This window comes from Entelurus aequoreus, linkage group LG08, assembly GCF_033978785.1.
Source record: "Entelurus aequoreus isolate RoL-2023_Sb linkage group LG08, RoL_Eaeq_v1.1, whole genome shotgun sequence".
Classification (NCBI taxonomy): domain Eukaryota; kingdom Metazoa; phylum Chordata; class Actinopteri; order Syngnathiformes; family Syngnathidae; genus Entelurus; species Entelurus aequoreus.
In genome coordinates this window covers 40,255,435-40,270,378 of record NC_084738.1, presented here as the reverse complement: position 1 = coordinate 40,270,378, position 14,944 = coordinate 40,255,435, and the positions used below count along the sequence as shown (strand labels likewise).

Below are 14,944 nucleotides of genomic sequence, written 5' to 3'. Positions count from 1 at the left end.
ACAGTCAAGCCTGTGTTAGCGTCCACCTTCTTATGGTGACCACATGCCCATAGCGGCCACAAAGATTTCCCACGCAGAGTTAGAGCCCTGTCTATAGCGCCCCTCCTCTTTAACACGGTTAGAAGCCACTTGTTTACTACACAAATAAAACCAACACGTAAATTATCTTCATGATCTGTCGTTAAATAAGGATTAAAAACATGGCAGCAAGGCAGTGTTGTTGAGCTTTGGAAATGACAGCGTACAACAGTGATGTCCTCAGATGAGTACAAGTCTTCGTTATTGCATACGCTAAGTGGAGAGTTTTGGAACTCTTCACCTTGGCCAGCATTTGCAAAAGTGTGCATTTTTAAGGTAAGAAGTATGTGTTTGCGTGTGAACAAGAGGCCTAAACGCAGACACAGAACATAACCGAGTCTCCTCCCTGTCACACATTAGGTAGGATAGACTTTCTGGTTTATCGCACAAAGATGAGGGTAGTGTGTTCTTTTCTCTGTGTGCTTCAATTTTGTGTCTCTAAACAAAAAAAGCTTTGTGAGAGCGAACACGTCTTCAATACAATATCGTATAGGAGTGTAATGACACACTCAGCTCACACGACGAGATGATCAGGGATATTGGGTTCAAAATAACAAGACGGTATTATGAAAAAGTGGCTTAAGGAAAATCAGAAGTGGGTGTAGTGTGGACAAATGGGAACAATTATTTTCAATATGTTTTTATTTGTGTACTTGTCCTAATCTTTTTGTATGTGTTTTACACTTTTCTCAACTTTTTTTTTTTTTTTCAAGGATTGCAAATAAGCCTGTGGTTAGAAGTCCTATGTACTTTGGATAGCACTGTTTAATTGTACTGTCCCTGTCAAATAAATACAAATAAATTAATTAATAAAATATTTTCACATGACTTTTAAGAAAATAAAACTACAATGACAAAATACTGTATATGACAAAACAATGTCTGTGCATTTTGAAACTTTACATGCATGTAAAGTTGTATGTTCTCTAGTGGCAAAATGACAAACACAAGGTTTTTGGCTTCTCTTACACCGCAGATACCAAGTCTATATAATTTTATGAGTTGGTTAGAGCTGCTGCTATGGCAGCTTGCTGTTCGAGGTTTCAAGCCAGCATATCCAAAGTGCTGTTCCATTTTGCATCTTAACGTCCAAGTTTACCTTCTATTATGACAGTTGTAGCTGCTTCTGCTTTGACATAAACACCACGGTAGCTAATGAACTCCAATGAAAATAGCAACCGCACATCTAACCCTAACCTAAGTGTTGAGGGGAACACCGCAGTGGGTAGCAACGTTTACAGTGTGTAAAAAGCACTTTCCAATTCTGCTTTTGCCACTTCCATGTTACATGTATTATCAGTCACAATAGCGATGTCATTTTATCGTCTTTTAACCTTCCATTCAGTCACAGTTGCGTATAAAATCTGAGTTATGTTTGCCCTTCTGTGAGACTCGAAATAGGCCACAAGACAGCTTTTCTCTTAAATGAGAAATATTGTGACTTTAACCTTTCAAAATCTCATAACACTGTTCACACCCCTTATGTCAACCTTAACTGCTATTTTATTTACCTTGAAATATTGTCTTTGTTTTGAGTGAGAAGTGCAGATGTAGAAGCAAATATTATAATTTTTATAGGCAGTGTTTATTTGTGTTAGATACGCTTACTAGTTTTGTGTTTTCTTAGGATTTTTTTCACTATTTGCGATGTCAGGAAAGAAGAGAAAATGTCACGGTTTTAAAGAGGCTGTTTGCAACGTTTACACAGATGTCTAGAGGGCGCTAACTTTCCAATGCTATATCCCGCCCTCTTACGGCTTTTAGGATGCAAACGTACATAACGCATGCACCCGCATTAGCTCTGGGTGTTGTTAGCTAATAATAGCAATTTGGATAGTTAGCATTAGCTATCATTAAATGTATATTCTATCATGACAACAACATGACTGCAGATTGTTTTTTGCTTCTCTTGGTCTGCTTTTGTATCTGTGTATGTGCTCAGGGTGTGCCGTAAACACCAATCATTTTATTTAGGCCGGTGGGTTTTTTTACACAAACTTAGTGTGAAAAATATGAATAATGCAGCTGAGAGAGGCTCCAGCACCCCTGCGACCCCAAAAGGGACAAGCGGTAGAAAATGGATGGATGGATGTTCTGTTAAACCGTTACCGGGAACATAAGTAACTCTTGAACGCATCATAATTATCCCCTCAACTCCCCCCAAAATGGATTAACTCGCTGGAATAAAAAAGACAATACAACATACATCCATAAACGTGGATGCATGTGAAAAAGTGCAATATATTTATCTGTACAGTAATTTATTTATTTATTTATTTATTTATTTATTTATGTATATATCCATCTTATTGCTTTTTTATCCTGTACTACCATGAGCTTATGTAACGAAATTTCGTTCTTATCTGTACTGTAAAGTTCAAATTTGAATGACAATAAAAAGGAAGTCTAAGTCTAAGTCTAATAAGATAGCCAGTGGTGTTGTTTGCTTTGAAAATTGTAGCTCTGAGCAAGTTGCAAACAGCCCCTTTTAAGCTTTCATTTAATTGTGTTGTCTTTGCTCTTTGGGTCATTCACTTACAGTGATCAGTCAGTGTGTATGCTAGAAGAAGGCATAAACATGGTACATGCATACACTGTATCATAAAATATTGGAGTGTAATTGTTGTAAGCAATTTGTTGTCTACATCATATAAAGTAAATGCCTCATACTGGACAATATAGTGCATGGAGACTGCAGGTTGTGTGTGGTCAGGCATCAAACATCTACCGTCAACAGGAGTTTGCAAAAAATGATTTTCAGTTATTCTAAGCTAACACAGTATGGTAAATTGGTATTTTGTAACTTCACTCCCTTCGAAAGATATGAATAGTCTCGACGGATATGAACAGTTTGTTAGGTTTATTGTAACAGAGAGAGACAGAATGAGACAGAATCATATTTATTACTACGGCGAGGTATATGCAAAAGGCAAACAACAGTGAAGGAACAGTGTTTCAAGTAGAGGTGGGAATTTTTGGGCAACTCTTGATTTGATTACAATTTAGGGGCTACGATTCATTTATATATCAATAATTTACACATCTATAATTATTATTGTATATTGTTAATATATTGTATATTATTATATATTCTGAATCCTTTGGCTATTAATGCAGTTTTGCGTCATGTTTTTGTTGTTGGGTTAGTGTGCACAGCAGATGGAAATATGAACGACTCGATACGTTGAACTATAGTAGCCGACTAAGTGAACACATAAATAAACGTTCCTACTTGGCGAAGAGGCCTCCTTGATATGATTTGTGTGCCTTTTAAAACCAAAGAACATTTGGACACTTTGGCCCTGATCGCCATAAATATGTGGGTTAAAGATGTGTCGTCTTTTTCATCATTTTTATAACATTTCAAAGATTGTAGGCTTTTATTATATTTTTGATGATCATGGCTTACAGTTTTTAAAGAGCTATTATTTTCTGAGATTTCTCATTTCAAGGTTTTAATAAACTGTAAACCATAATCATCAAATTTTAATCAAAATAAGCCTTGAAATATATGGTGTTACATGTTATGTGTATGATAGTTTAATCCTGAAAATCTAAACAAACCATTGTAATATTAACTGTCACCAATATATTTTCTAGAGAGATAACAAAAGATTATTCAACGTTTTAAAAATGTTAATATAAATGTTACCTTCTTGAGTAATTTCCACATATTTTTTTGTTAAATTCTACAGATGAATATTTATTTATTTTCAAAAGTTATTTTTTTTCTATGCTATGTGCCTCTTAAGACCTTACTGTTGGCTTTGCAAAGTCATGTTGGCTCTAAACTAAACACAATTGACACTAATCTACCTTTTTGTTCTTTTTTTCCCAAATAAGAATCCATAAGAGAACAGTTAAAAAAACAATTTGTTAAGCTGAATCAAAAGTGGAATCGGAACCGGAAAAATGTTATCAATTCCCATCCCTACTTCTCATGTTGCCTGTATTTCCTGACTTGTAGATGATAGCGGTCTGGCTATAACTGCAAACTGTATTTTTCTCCTCTTTATTTTCCTTGACTGCGAAGCCAAAATGTGTCTAAATGTCAATTTTTTTAACTTTGCAGGAAGACCCACTAGCTTAAGCTTTCCACTCTGCTTCTCCATGTTTCCTGCCATCCTGTACTAAAAGCCGCTGCGCAGAGCTTCTCATTCCGACTCTCTCAATAGTGCTAGGAAAAAAAACTACATTGGCAGGTGTTCTCCTAGTTGTCGTTTACCAACACACATCACTGATGTGTTTTGGTAATTCTAGCACATTATTGCTCAAATTTTTAAGCCGCAATACCGCTGTATTTACTATAGTGTTTCATCCCTAGTCAATGAAACACACAAATTAGTCCTAATCTCAATTTATTATATGGATAAAAGACACTGATCACAGAAACAATCTTTTCCATTCAAATAAATCCACTACTCTGGGCAAGACCAGTGAGCTGTCAAATAACCTCACAAACTCAATTGTCAACAAAAATGACTGGACTGAAACACAAAAACATCAGCAAGAAACTTGGTGAGAATGAGACCACTAAAGAATTGGCGGAATCATTCAGTACTGGAAGAAATACAAAATAACAGTCAATCGCCGTCGCAGTGGAGCTCAATGCAAGATTTCACCTGTGGGGTAAAATTTATTGTGAGAAAGGTGAGGATCCTGCCCAGGATTACAGGGGAGGAGCTTGTTATGATGTCAAGAGAGTTTGAACCACGGTCACCAAGAAAAGCATTTCATACTTCTTTTGTCATAGATTGCAATTTTGTAGTGCAATCCATGCAATCTACATATTGCTATTTGACCAAATACAATCAAATCAAACCAATTAAAATTCATTTATAAACTTTATTTAAAGTGTTTTTTTATTATTCTGGATAATTGTTAAAATAAACATACTACCGGTATAAAAATGGACTGTTCATTTATAAAAGGGTAAACTTATAAAATTAACGTGATCAAATACCGGTTTTCCCCGCTGTGTAAAATAAGCTTTAAATAAATAAAAAATGTTTGAGGTACTGTTGTGGAAATAACCTTGATGCTATCAAAATGTGAAAAAATGACACAATCCTTGTATTTCATACATTTTTATTTCAGTCTCATGGAGGTATTTCAAAACTGTAGTTTCATGTGCACAATAATTACATTTTCTTTTGTGTAATGTTGAAAAGTGATCCCTTTAACGTTATTGTTGGTTAGTGGTTATCCTAACTGTAGGAGAGAAATGTTGTTCTCTCAATTTTCAAATATCTACCAGCTGTATTTTTAATGCACCATGTCACGATACAATTTTGACTGGTTAGAGAACCCTTGGGGAATGGCTTGTTTGGTAATGTTCCCTCTAAATTATATGATAGCAACTATGAGCTAATATAAAACATTGGTAAAATGTGTGTTGTTTCTGGTATTCAAGACTGAGTCCCTCGTGAACAGAAGAGCATGTGCTGACTAGGGTCTGGTAGCTTGGTTCCAGATTACCAGGGGCTTATTTAGATAGGTGTATGAGGGACCATGTGATTCAATGGTAGTATTTTACACTTTGTCTCATATTATATGAAAACTAAGCCATGAGACATGTTAGTTGACTTGATATCCTGTGTATGATAAGCCCCTGGTAGCTGACCAGAGTTTGGCCTAATGTTTAGAGAGGAAGATTCCGGTTGGTCGACGGCCCTTCAGTCAGGCAGGCATGAGGAGGAGCTTCTCAGGGGATGAAGAGCAGAGTCCACCCCCATATCATGTTGAAGGGCCAGCTCAGCCCCAACTCCGACTCCAAGTCCACCAAACCCACAATTCAGGTAACATCACACTGTTCACGGCAATGGGCCTTCTGGGGCATGTTGGCTGCAGGAGATAGCCATCAGATTTTTGGTCACATGGCCTTTCTCTGGAACTGGTTCTTGCAGATGCTGCATGTATGATCACTGACCTGTTCATTTTGACTATCCCTCATTAATAGTTTCTATGTTGGTAGTTGGCTTGTAAAAAGAGTTATTACCTCTGGCAAGACTCTTTCCACTCTGAAGTAAATCATATTTAGGGGTGTAACGGTACAACATAATTAAGGATCTGTATCAAGCTAGGTTTTAAAGTCGTGGTTCGGTTCATTGTCAGTACTGTACTTTTCAGCACTGTCCGTCACAATCACTTTCTTTGGACTAAGGGTTGAAAAACCAAGTTTAGTGTGTGAAACACTGGATGTTGGGGAAATCTTATGGGGTTCATTGTGGCATTGACCACACCACCTAGCAGCGGGGAGGTATCTGGAGCTGGCTTGTAACCAAGTTTTTGCTCGTAATCTAAAGTTGAAAAAATAAAGAGACGGTTTATATCACCAAAAATCCGCAAGGTGTGGCACTTGTCAACTACTGTACTCCGATCTAAAATCAATCTTCCTTTTTTAAATAAATTGAAATGCCATTATTTCGTTCTGGGCCCCCCAAAAACAATATTTTAGATAAGAAAAACGAAATCCGAGATAATGAATATTGTATCAAAAACAATACAATAGAGCAGTGTTTTGTTGGGCCACAAGCATATTTGGTTAGTACTTATCTTACTAATCAGCCTGACGTAAGCCTAAAGTTTGTGTTAAATAAATAATAATCTTTGTGTTAAATAAATAATAATCTTAGTGAGAGAAAAAAAAAAATCAGTCTAAGCCTGGGCCCCGGAGAGGAGGTCCAGACTGAGGTCAAGGAAAAAAAATACCCATAGCACACATAAACATGTGTCTAAGAGGGAAACATCAAAGAACACAAAGGACATTAACTACACATAGCCACAAAAGTAAAACAACACCAAAAAAAAACAAAAAACCTACATGGCTCTGTGGTGTTCCACGCCATCGTCTGCTGGGGTGGGGGGAGCATGGCTAGATCAGACCCAACAAAGCAACCAAGCCCACCAACTCTCGGCCAGTGTCCAGTCCGCATGGATGAGCGAGGATACGTCCAAGGAGACCTAGGTGTCCGATACCTGCTCATTCAGCCAAGACACTGAAGCGTGCATGTCTCTTCATCCGCATCTCCTCCAGTCTCTCCAAATGGACTCTGGTGTGGCAGAGACCCAGCAGCTGGTCTCCATGGCCAAAAGGCTCCCAGGAGGCAGATCCAGAAGTTCACAAAGAAGCACCACAGAAGTCACGAAAGTGCCACCCTTTGTCACACAGTCTCAAAGGGTCCCGAACCAAAAGGCAAAAAAAACACATGAACACAAAAGGATGACACAAGAGCACAGAGCTCCTGCCAACAGCAGCCATCTTGGAAAAAAAATAAGCCTGTCGTAGACACCCTGAAACCACATTGTAAACATATGCATCATAGTGTGGGACTTAAAAAGACATCATAGAGTCTTTTCTCTATCATCAAATCCATAACATAAGGGAAAAATCGAAATACGGTTTCTCTCTCGACTATTCTCTGGAGCAATTTTCTCAATGGCTGCTGTGTCCAAGCGTGCCGCCAAACAGTTAGTCAACTAAAGAAAATAAAAAATGGCATGTCAAAGAGACTACAGACAACTCCATGTTGTCTCCACAGAACAAAAACACACAACTCCTTGGCAGAACTGCCAAAGTCCAGACAGAGAAACAAACACATTGACATTGTGTACCTTAATGAAGTCCCCAAGACCGACAAGAGTCCCTAGTTGCTGATGGCCTGTTCACAGTCCTCCCAGGGCTGACTCTGCAGGAGCTCTGTGGTTTGGGCCTTAAATGTCTTCAGTTCCCTTTCCCACTCCTGGAGCCTGTCCTGGGAGAACTCCACGGCTCGCCTCAGCCGGTTGTTCTACTCCTCTTTCTTCTCCTCCAGACAATTCCGGACCATCTTCTGCTCTGCCATACTCTGCAGGCCCTAGATGTGGAACGTCTCATAGGTCTTGGAAGTCCCACCAAAGAACCTCCTCACCGACGCCGCAAGGTCCCCGTTGTCACCAACTCTGCCACACATACTGTACTCACACGCCAATCTGACCACCGCCATCCTCCCGAGCCTCTCCAAGCCAACCCATAGCTGCGCACCACAGTGGAGGAAATACCAGTCAGCATCAAGGAGATGAAGTCTCCTGGTGTGATATTTGCACCAAATGTACTGCATTCCGCGAGGAGGAAAAAAACATTACGATTTAACACATCAAAAATTTGAACCTAAATGCCAGCATTGCTACGAAGGTGTTTTAAAAGGCTAGAAGGATGCCTGCACTGCTAAAGAAGCTGTCCCAATGCCAGCCACAGATTAAGTTCCTATCACTGCAGTATTGGAAAAGTGCAAAACGTTTGCCAGTGGCGACCTGAGGGCTAAAGCGAGCTGTGATTTCACCATGGAAATGATGGTACTGAATGACCAGCCTTTTACCATTGGAAAAAAAATTATTGTGCATTTCTAATGTATTTTTTTAAAAATTAAATGAATATCATCTACTTCTTCCCCCTCTTCACACCCATGGTTGGAAAAAAAAGTTTTGTCTGCTTAGTTATTAGCTAATGTTAGCAAGTGAGATGCCGAAAATATCAGCAAAGAGACTGCTCGAATCTCCAAAAAATTGTAGACTGGGGCACCCGTGAGTCAAGGCAAACACTGTGGTTTATTGAAATTACCAGCATTTCTTTTAATTCAAAAGTACAGGTTTTAAATAAAATTAAATGTATGGATGTCATCTGTTACAGCTGTACCGGATTATTTTCTGCCCTGCATAATTACCAGGGAACAATTCTACAAAAACAACTTTTCTTACATCTTTGTACCTATTTTTGTGTATTTGGGATCCAGCATAAGTCCCGAAAATTTGAAATCAAACCATGGAGGAATGGCAGAGATATTTATAATACAATCTTGCCTTCCTTCCTACTTCTTCCAAACTAGCTGCTAAATGCTATCAATGATGTTTTTCTCAATTGTTTCGTCAGCGGTTATATCTCCATATATAGTAAATTACCCAAAAGTGCTTTCATTAGTCTGTCATTGTACTCAGAATCTGTAGTCAATAAGTTCCTTCTTTTTCACTATCCATTTATAGTTGGGCAGTCTGGTTCGTACAAAATAGCATTGTTTGAACTTATATCTGTCAGTAGACTCGCTATGGAGGCACTAAAAAATGCAACATGGATGCTGGGAAGAAGACGCTGTTAAACAGCTCACTCTAAAGAGCAGCTTGAAAACGGTCTGTAAAACAATCTATGCAACATTTTGACCAAATAACGACCATTACACGTTATGTCGACCACAAGGAAGTGTTTTAAATGTAGACTTTTTTTTTTTTACATGACCCCTTTAAGGTGCTCACAGATTGGAGAATACTGTGAGTGTACTATGTCTGGAGTCATCAGAGCTTCTACAGTTTTTTGTGAAACCCTACAACTGGACAATTTGAGTTTTGAAAAGCAGTAAAATAAAGAAGACAGTGATGTGTATAGCCATTAAATGCCACAAAAGACAAGGATCAGGGTGTATTCCAAGGGAGCAGTACTCTATACCGGCTCCGTGCAAAATGTTGCAGCCACTTACCGACTGGGCACATTAACCGTGTCTGAAATTGTCTCAGAGGTCTGAAATTGTCTCGGAGGTGAAACACATTGAAGAAAACATTTAATTCATAATTGGCTTGATTTCATTTTTATGTTATGCTTTGGTGGTAAAATGCAGATTGATGTCACTGTCAATGCGGGTCGGGCCGAGCAGTGTTTTGTGTGAAGCGAGTGCGCATTTTTAAAAATCTTTTTTTTGAGTTTTGTGTGCACAGGCCTTTCGGACGTCCACTTTGAGTACACGCAGAACCCCCTTACGCGTACATTCCACCCAAGTATGTTTGGACTTTTTCAGTTAGAATCATACAGTCTTACCTTGATTATTGTGGGGATTAGGTTCTGGACTGCTCTGTGGTAGGTGACTTTCCACAAAGTCGGTACACAATTTATTTTACGATTTATAGCAATATTATATATACTGTGTGCGTTAGACATCTTTACAAGCCCTAAACAAACTCTATACAGCTTTCACACACACTTAATAAACAATTATATGCTCTTAAAACACTTCATACACTCCAAAACTGACAACATTTTAATATAAAACTTCAATGGGTCATCAAATCTCATTTTACTCAATGATACTTTAAACTATGTGATGCACGGACACCAAGCAGCAGAGTATATATTTTGAAACATAACCATTAATATTTTGAAACTTTTAATACCACAGTATCAACCAAATACAGTATTGTATAATTTGGGAGTCCCTGGCGGTGTATTTCATATTGTTCAGTATTTCCACCGATGTTGAGCATTGTGTGACACTTGCGACTTTTGTTGTATTCCATCATCACCTATTAGGGTCATACTAATACTAAAACCAAAGTAGTTCCAAACGCTAGATCTGAAGGAAAGTGGATGATTCCTTTATTTCAGGTATGCAGTATTTCAGGCACTAGCCATGTTGTAACTAGCTAGCTTTGGCGCTTCTGTGTCATCAGCTTGTAGGTGGTGCAGCTTAGTTAGGTGATAAGCAATATACAAATATATACAAACTGGTATTTCTGAATCAGTTTAAAGGTATACTGACAAAGTAGTTTAGTGATCACTTTAGCCACATAATGATACACTGTTCAAACGTCTCATTTATTGTTTTAATTAGCTTTTTTGCAGCAATAACTTTGGCACGGTAAATACAGGGAACAATCCATTAAAACTTGAGGATCTTATAAAGTGGCTAAAATGGAATTCATTATTTGAGTTTGGAACTTAATGGTGTTTTTGCACTATCCTGTATGTTTAAAATCCTTGGCAATAACATTAATGCAATTAAATTACATTTGCTGCATTTTACCCAATGAAAACAGCGCTAAAATGACAGGATCTAGAAAATGAAAGTGCGTTGTTTTTATTTAACTGGGCTACACATAATTGGTATATAACTTGTTACTCCCTCCGAGGTCTTAATCAAGGCTCAAGTTGTTCGTTTCTCACGCAGACATTTATTTCAGCCACGCCTTCTTCTCGTTAACAACGATGCCAAAATAATGCCGTCAGAACTAATAAATAAGAAAAACAGAACTTACAATTAGTCTGACATCAAATAAAAGAAAAACACATTGATTTCACATGCGTTATCAGAAAGAATCATACCTCATTGGCCTCACAAACTCAGAGGGAATAAAGTTTATTTTCAAGCCGAGACTCCATTAACCTCTTCCATCAAATGCTTGCTGTCTCATGCTGCTTCCCTTATTCCGTCACATATTAATTGTCCCCCCAACAATGTGACCAAACCGGAACAAAAAATATGTTCCTCTCCAATTTACATGGGTTTTGTAACAAAAATAAAGTTAACATATACTTGCATGAAATTACCAAACAAAGTAAATTTTTAATCACATTATATGTAAATATGAACTTATATTTAAACATTGTATTTATTTACTCTAACCAACTATGAAATTATATAACATATATACAATGTGCTTCTGTCAGCAGCTACATAACTGCTACCTCCTAGTGCAGCTAAAACAAAACCCATGTGACAACATGCTAATTATTTTATGAGATATGCAAATAAAGGTATTATGATAAAGAAAATATGTTGTACCTCTATCATGATTGTTGAAGTATACATACTGTATGAGATTACATGTAAGTATTTAACAAACCGATTTTTAATAGCTTTGATGTAAAATAGTGTGCATGTAGGGCTGGACAAATATGTCCAAAATTAAAAATTATGATTTTTTTGGTTGATATTGAAATCACAATAATAACACAATAATTATATTGAAAACAGGATTATTTAAGTTAAAGTTAAAGTACCAATGATTGTCACACACACACTAGGTGTGGTGAAATTTGTCCTCTGCATTTGACCCATCGCCTTGTTCACCCCCTGGGAGGTGAGGGGAGCAGTGGGCAGCAGCGGTGCCACGCCCAGGAATCATTTTTGGTGTTTTAAACCCCAATTCCAACCCTTGATGGTGAGTGCCAAGCAGGGAGGTAATGGGTCCAGTTTTTATAGTCTTTGGTATGACTCGGCCGGGGTTTGAACTCACAACCTACAGATCTCAGGGCGGACACTCTAAACACTAGGCCACTGAGTAGGTTATTGCATCACCAAACTTAACTATAATTTGAATTTAAAAGAACAACAAATATAAATTAGAAACGACTAAACAACAAGTCAAAGAATACATTTAAATAACATAACAATAATAGGATAGGCTCCAGCACCCCTGCAACCCCATAAGAGACAAGCGGTAGAAAATGGATGGATGGATAGTAACAGCAATAATTTAAAAGGGCAATAGCAATTTAAACAATACAATTCAGGTTTCCATTTTTGTTTTTTTTTATCTTTCACACTTATTTTACAACCAGAGTGTGTGCTCTTTGTGTCAAAATAAATAAATAAAATGTTTAATTAAATAATGTGGTGCACCGCGCTATGATTGTGACGAGGTGAAGTGTACTCTGATGTTCTCATCTTGATGTTTGAAAACTACTTGAGGCTGTTAAAACAAAAGGCTCAAGTTGGAGCTGCTGTCTTGTTTGTACATTGATCTTACATCAATGACGTTCACAGTAGTGGTTGTGTGGATCGTTCTTTCTAACTTTACCTTCGTAGTTAAGTCGCTGTTTCAGGTGGCCGTCTCGATGTCTGGTCACAGGTCAGGTGAATGAGCGGTAGCAGACAAATTATTTTACCAAACAAATATTCCTTCTCAATGACAGCATTCCATTCACATTTATGTCAATTTCTGTGATATTTTGCATTTAACAGCGGATTCTGTTTCATTGGCTAATTCTGTGACTGTTTTACGTCAACGCGGAAATGAATCACTTTTTTGTTGAGTTTAGTGATTATAGATTAGGCATACTAGAGCTGAGTCAAATAAAAAGTACCAACCATTGTGATATTCCAAACTTGTAGTTGACGTGATCTTTTTTCCACTGAAACGCTCACTTGCCCGTTTCAATGTTACAAGCTCAGGTTTTTGCATGCACATTGCCTGGACCTTTAATCTTTTTATTTTTTTGATTCCAATATTTTTTATCATTGTGAGAAGCCATATTTGAATTCAAAGTTCGATTAATAGTCCAGCCCTAATAAATATGTGTATTGCTTGCTATCATTACATTTTCTGAAAGTGCAATAATGCAGACAAGTGCAACCGTTAAAAAAAATAAAAATTTAAATGAAAGTTCCATATTAGCTTAAGTGTGACTGATTATCTTGTGGGTGGCATTAGTTGCAGTGCAATGTGGGTTCAGTCCCAATGTGAGTGGTTGTACCTGGGCTGCTGTGTATTTGTTAAACGAGTAGATGCGTGACACCCTTCCTTTCCCTCATTTAAAGCTGCTGTATGTCATCGTGCGGTAGTACTGTGACCCGCCCCCTTCGTGCTTCAAACTGTCAGGATACACCCCACCTATGCGCACACCTGGAGAAAAGAGGTCGATATTTGGAATGAGTTACGGTCTCGCTCACCTATTTAACATTGCATCTGTTTTTTAATCGACACACTGCCAATCAAATGAAAGCCAATCAAATCCAACATTACTGCGGACCTCTGGTAAATGTTTACAAAGGTTAACTTGTGACAAATATAGAGATGTATTTATTAATGATGTTCTCTTAAACCGCTATTGGTAACATATGCTAGCCTTTGGTGGTGTTTTTAGATATTTTAAAACAATCTTGAGCTGATGACATGCAATAGCTTTAATGTGTACCGTGTGGAAAAAGGCTGTAAGGAACCAAATGTACAGTGTGGTACCAAAAAATGTAATTACAAATACATGTACCGTTATACCCCTACACATCATAAGGAATGTTTTAAAATGTAAAATATGATTGATTGTTCCTGGTCTTGATGTATTTCAGCATGACCTGTTATGTTTTCTTTTTTGTGTCTGTAGACTCCCTCCTACGAATGAAAGAAGAGACAATGGAGGTGGATGAGTTCAACTTTTCACAGGGCACCTCTGACCAGGAGAGCAATGGCTCTGGCACCTACTATATCAAACAGGAGCCCTAAGATCTAAAGATCAGAACAGGACAAAGAGGGAAATGACAGTGACTCTGCAAGGATCAATCCAAACTGAAATGGCACACAGAGATGCATATTTCCAGTGGAGAAGTAAGGTATTTTCTGTAGTCATTTCTAAGTGTGTGTATAAAGCCAAGTTTGGAAAAGCACCCAGGACTTGGTCACAAATGTTTGACCGTTCTTCTTTTATCTTCTTTCTCGTGTCAACTGTTTGAGCATTAAAACCAATGGTAAAAATGTTTTTTTTTTGTTTTGTTTTTTTACCTTTTTCTGTGTAAGTGGAGCTCCTCTGTACTTAACGTCGCCCTAGACCTGTAGAAACTGTGATTTTTGTATGGGTGGGCTGGGTCTTTTCTTGTGTTGATTTGTTTTCGGGTAGGTTAGCCACTGAACACGAACATTTATTTTAATAATTTGTCTGATATTAAAAGCTGGCACAAATAAGAATATATGTATATGTGTATGTATATGTGTGTATATATATATATATATATATATTTATATATACATATATATATATATATATGTATATATATATATATATATATATGTATATATATATATATATATATATATATATATATATATATATATATATATATATATGTATATATATATATATATATATATGTATATATATATATATATATATATATATATATATATATATATATATATATATATATATATATCTGAATTCACACAAGACATTGTTGATCTAGTACTTGAATCATTTTTGGTTTTTTTATGTTGACTTTGGTTAGGGGTTTGTCTTATAGTAGGTTTTACACATGATTTTGGTGGCTGTGTGGTGAAAATATTGTAAATGAAA

General features: G+C 37.2%; 1 protein-coding gene across 2 annotated transcripts in view; it reads left to right on the top strand.

Moving 5' to 3' along the window:
• The window catches only part of mbtd1 (mbt domain containing 1), a 57,144-nt gene extending 42,793 nt beyond the window's left edge, over positions 1 to 14,351 (top strand). The window contains exons 16-17 of one of the 2 annotated variants that reach the window (XM_062056473.1): positions 5,724 to 5,876; positions 13,982 to 14,351. In XM_062056473.1, the coding sequence (XP_061912457.1) occupies positions 5,724 to 5,876; positions 13,982 to 14,100 (272 nt within the window). In that variant the 3' untranslated portion in view covers positions 14,101 to 14,351. The remainder of the gene's footprint in view (positions 1 to 5,723; positions 5,877 to 13,981) is intronic. The other variant, XM_062056474.1, reaches the window with a different exon arrangement.
• Positions 14,352 to 14,944: the final 593 nt, after the last annotated feature.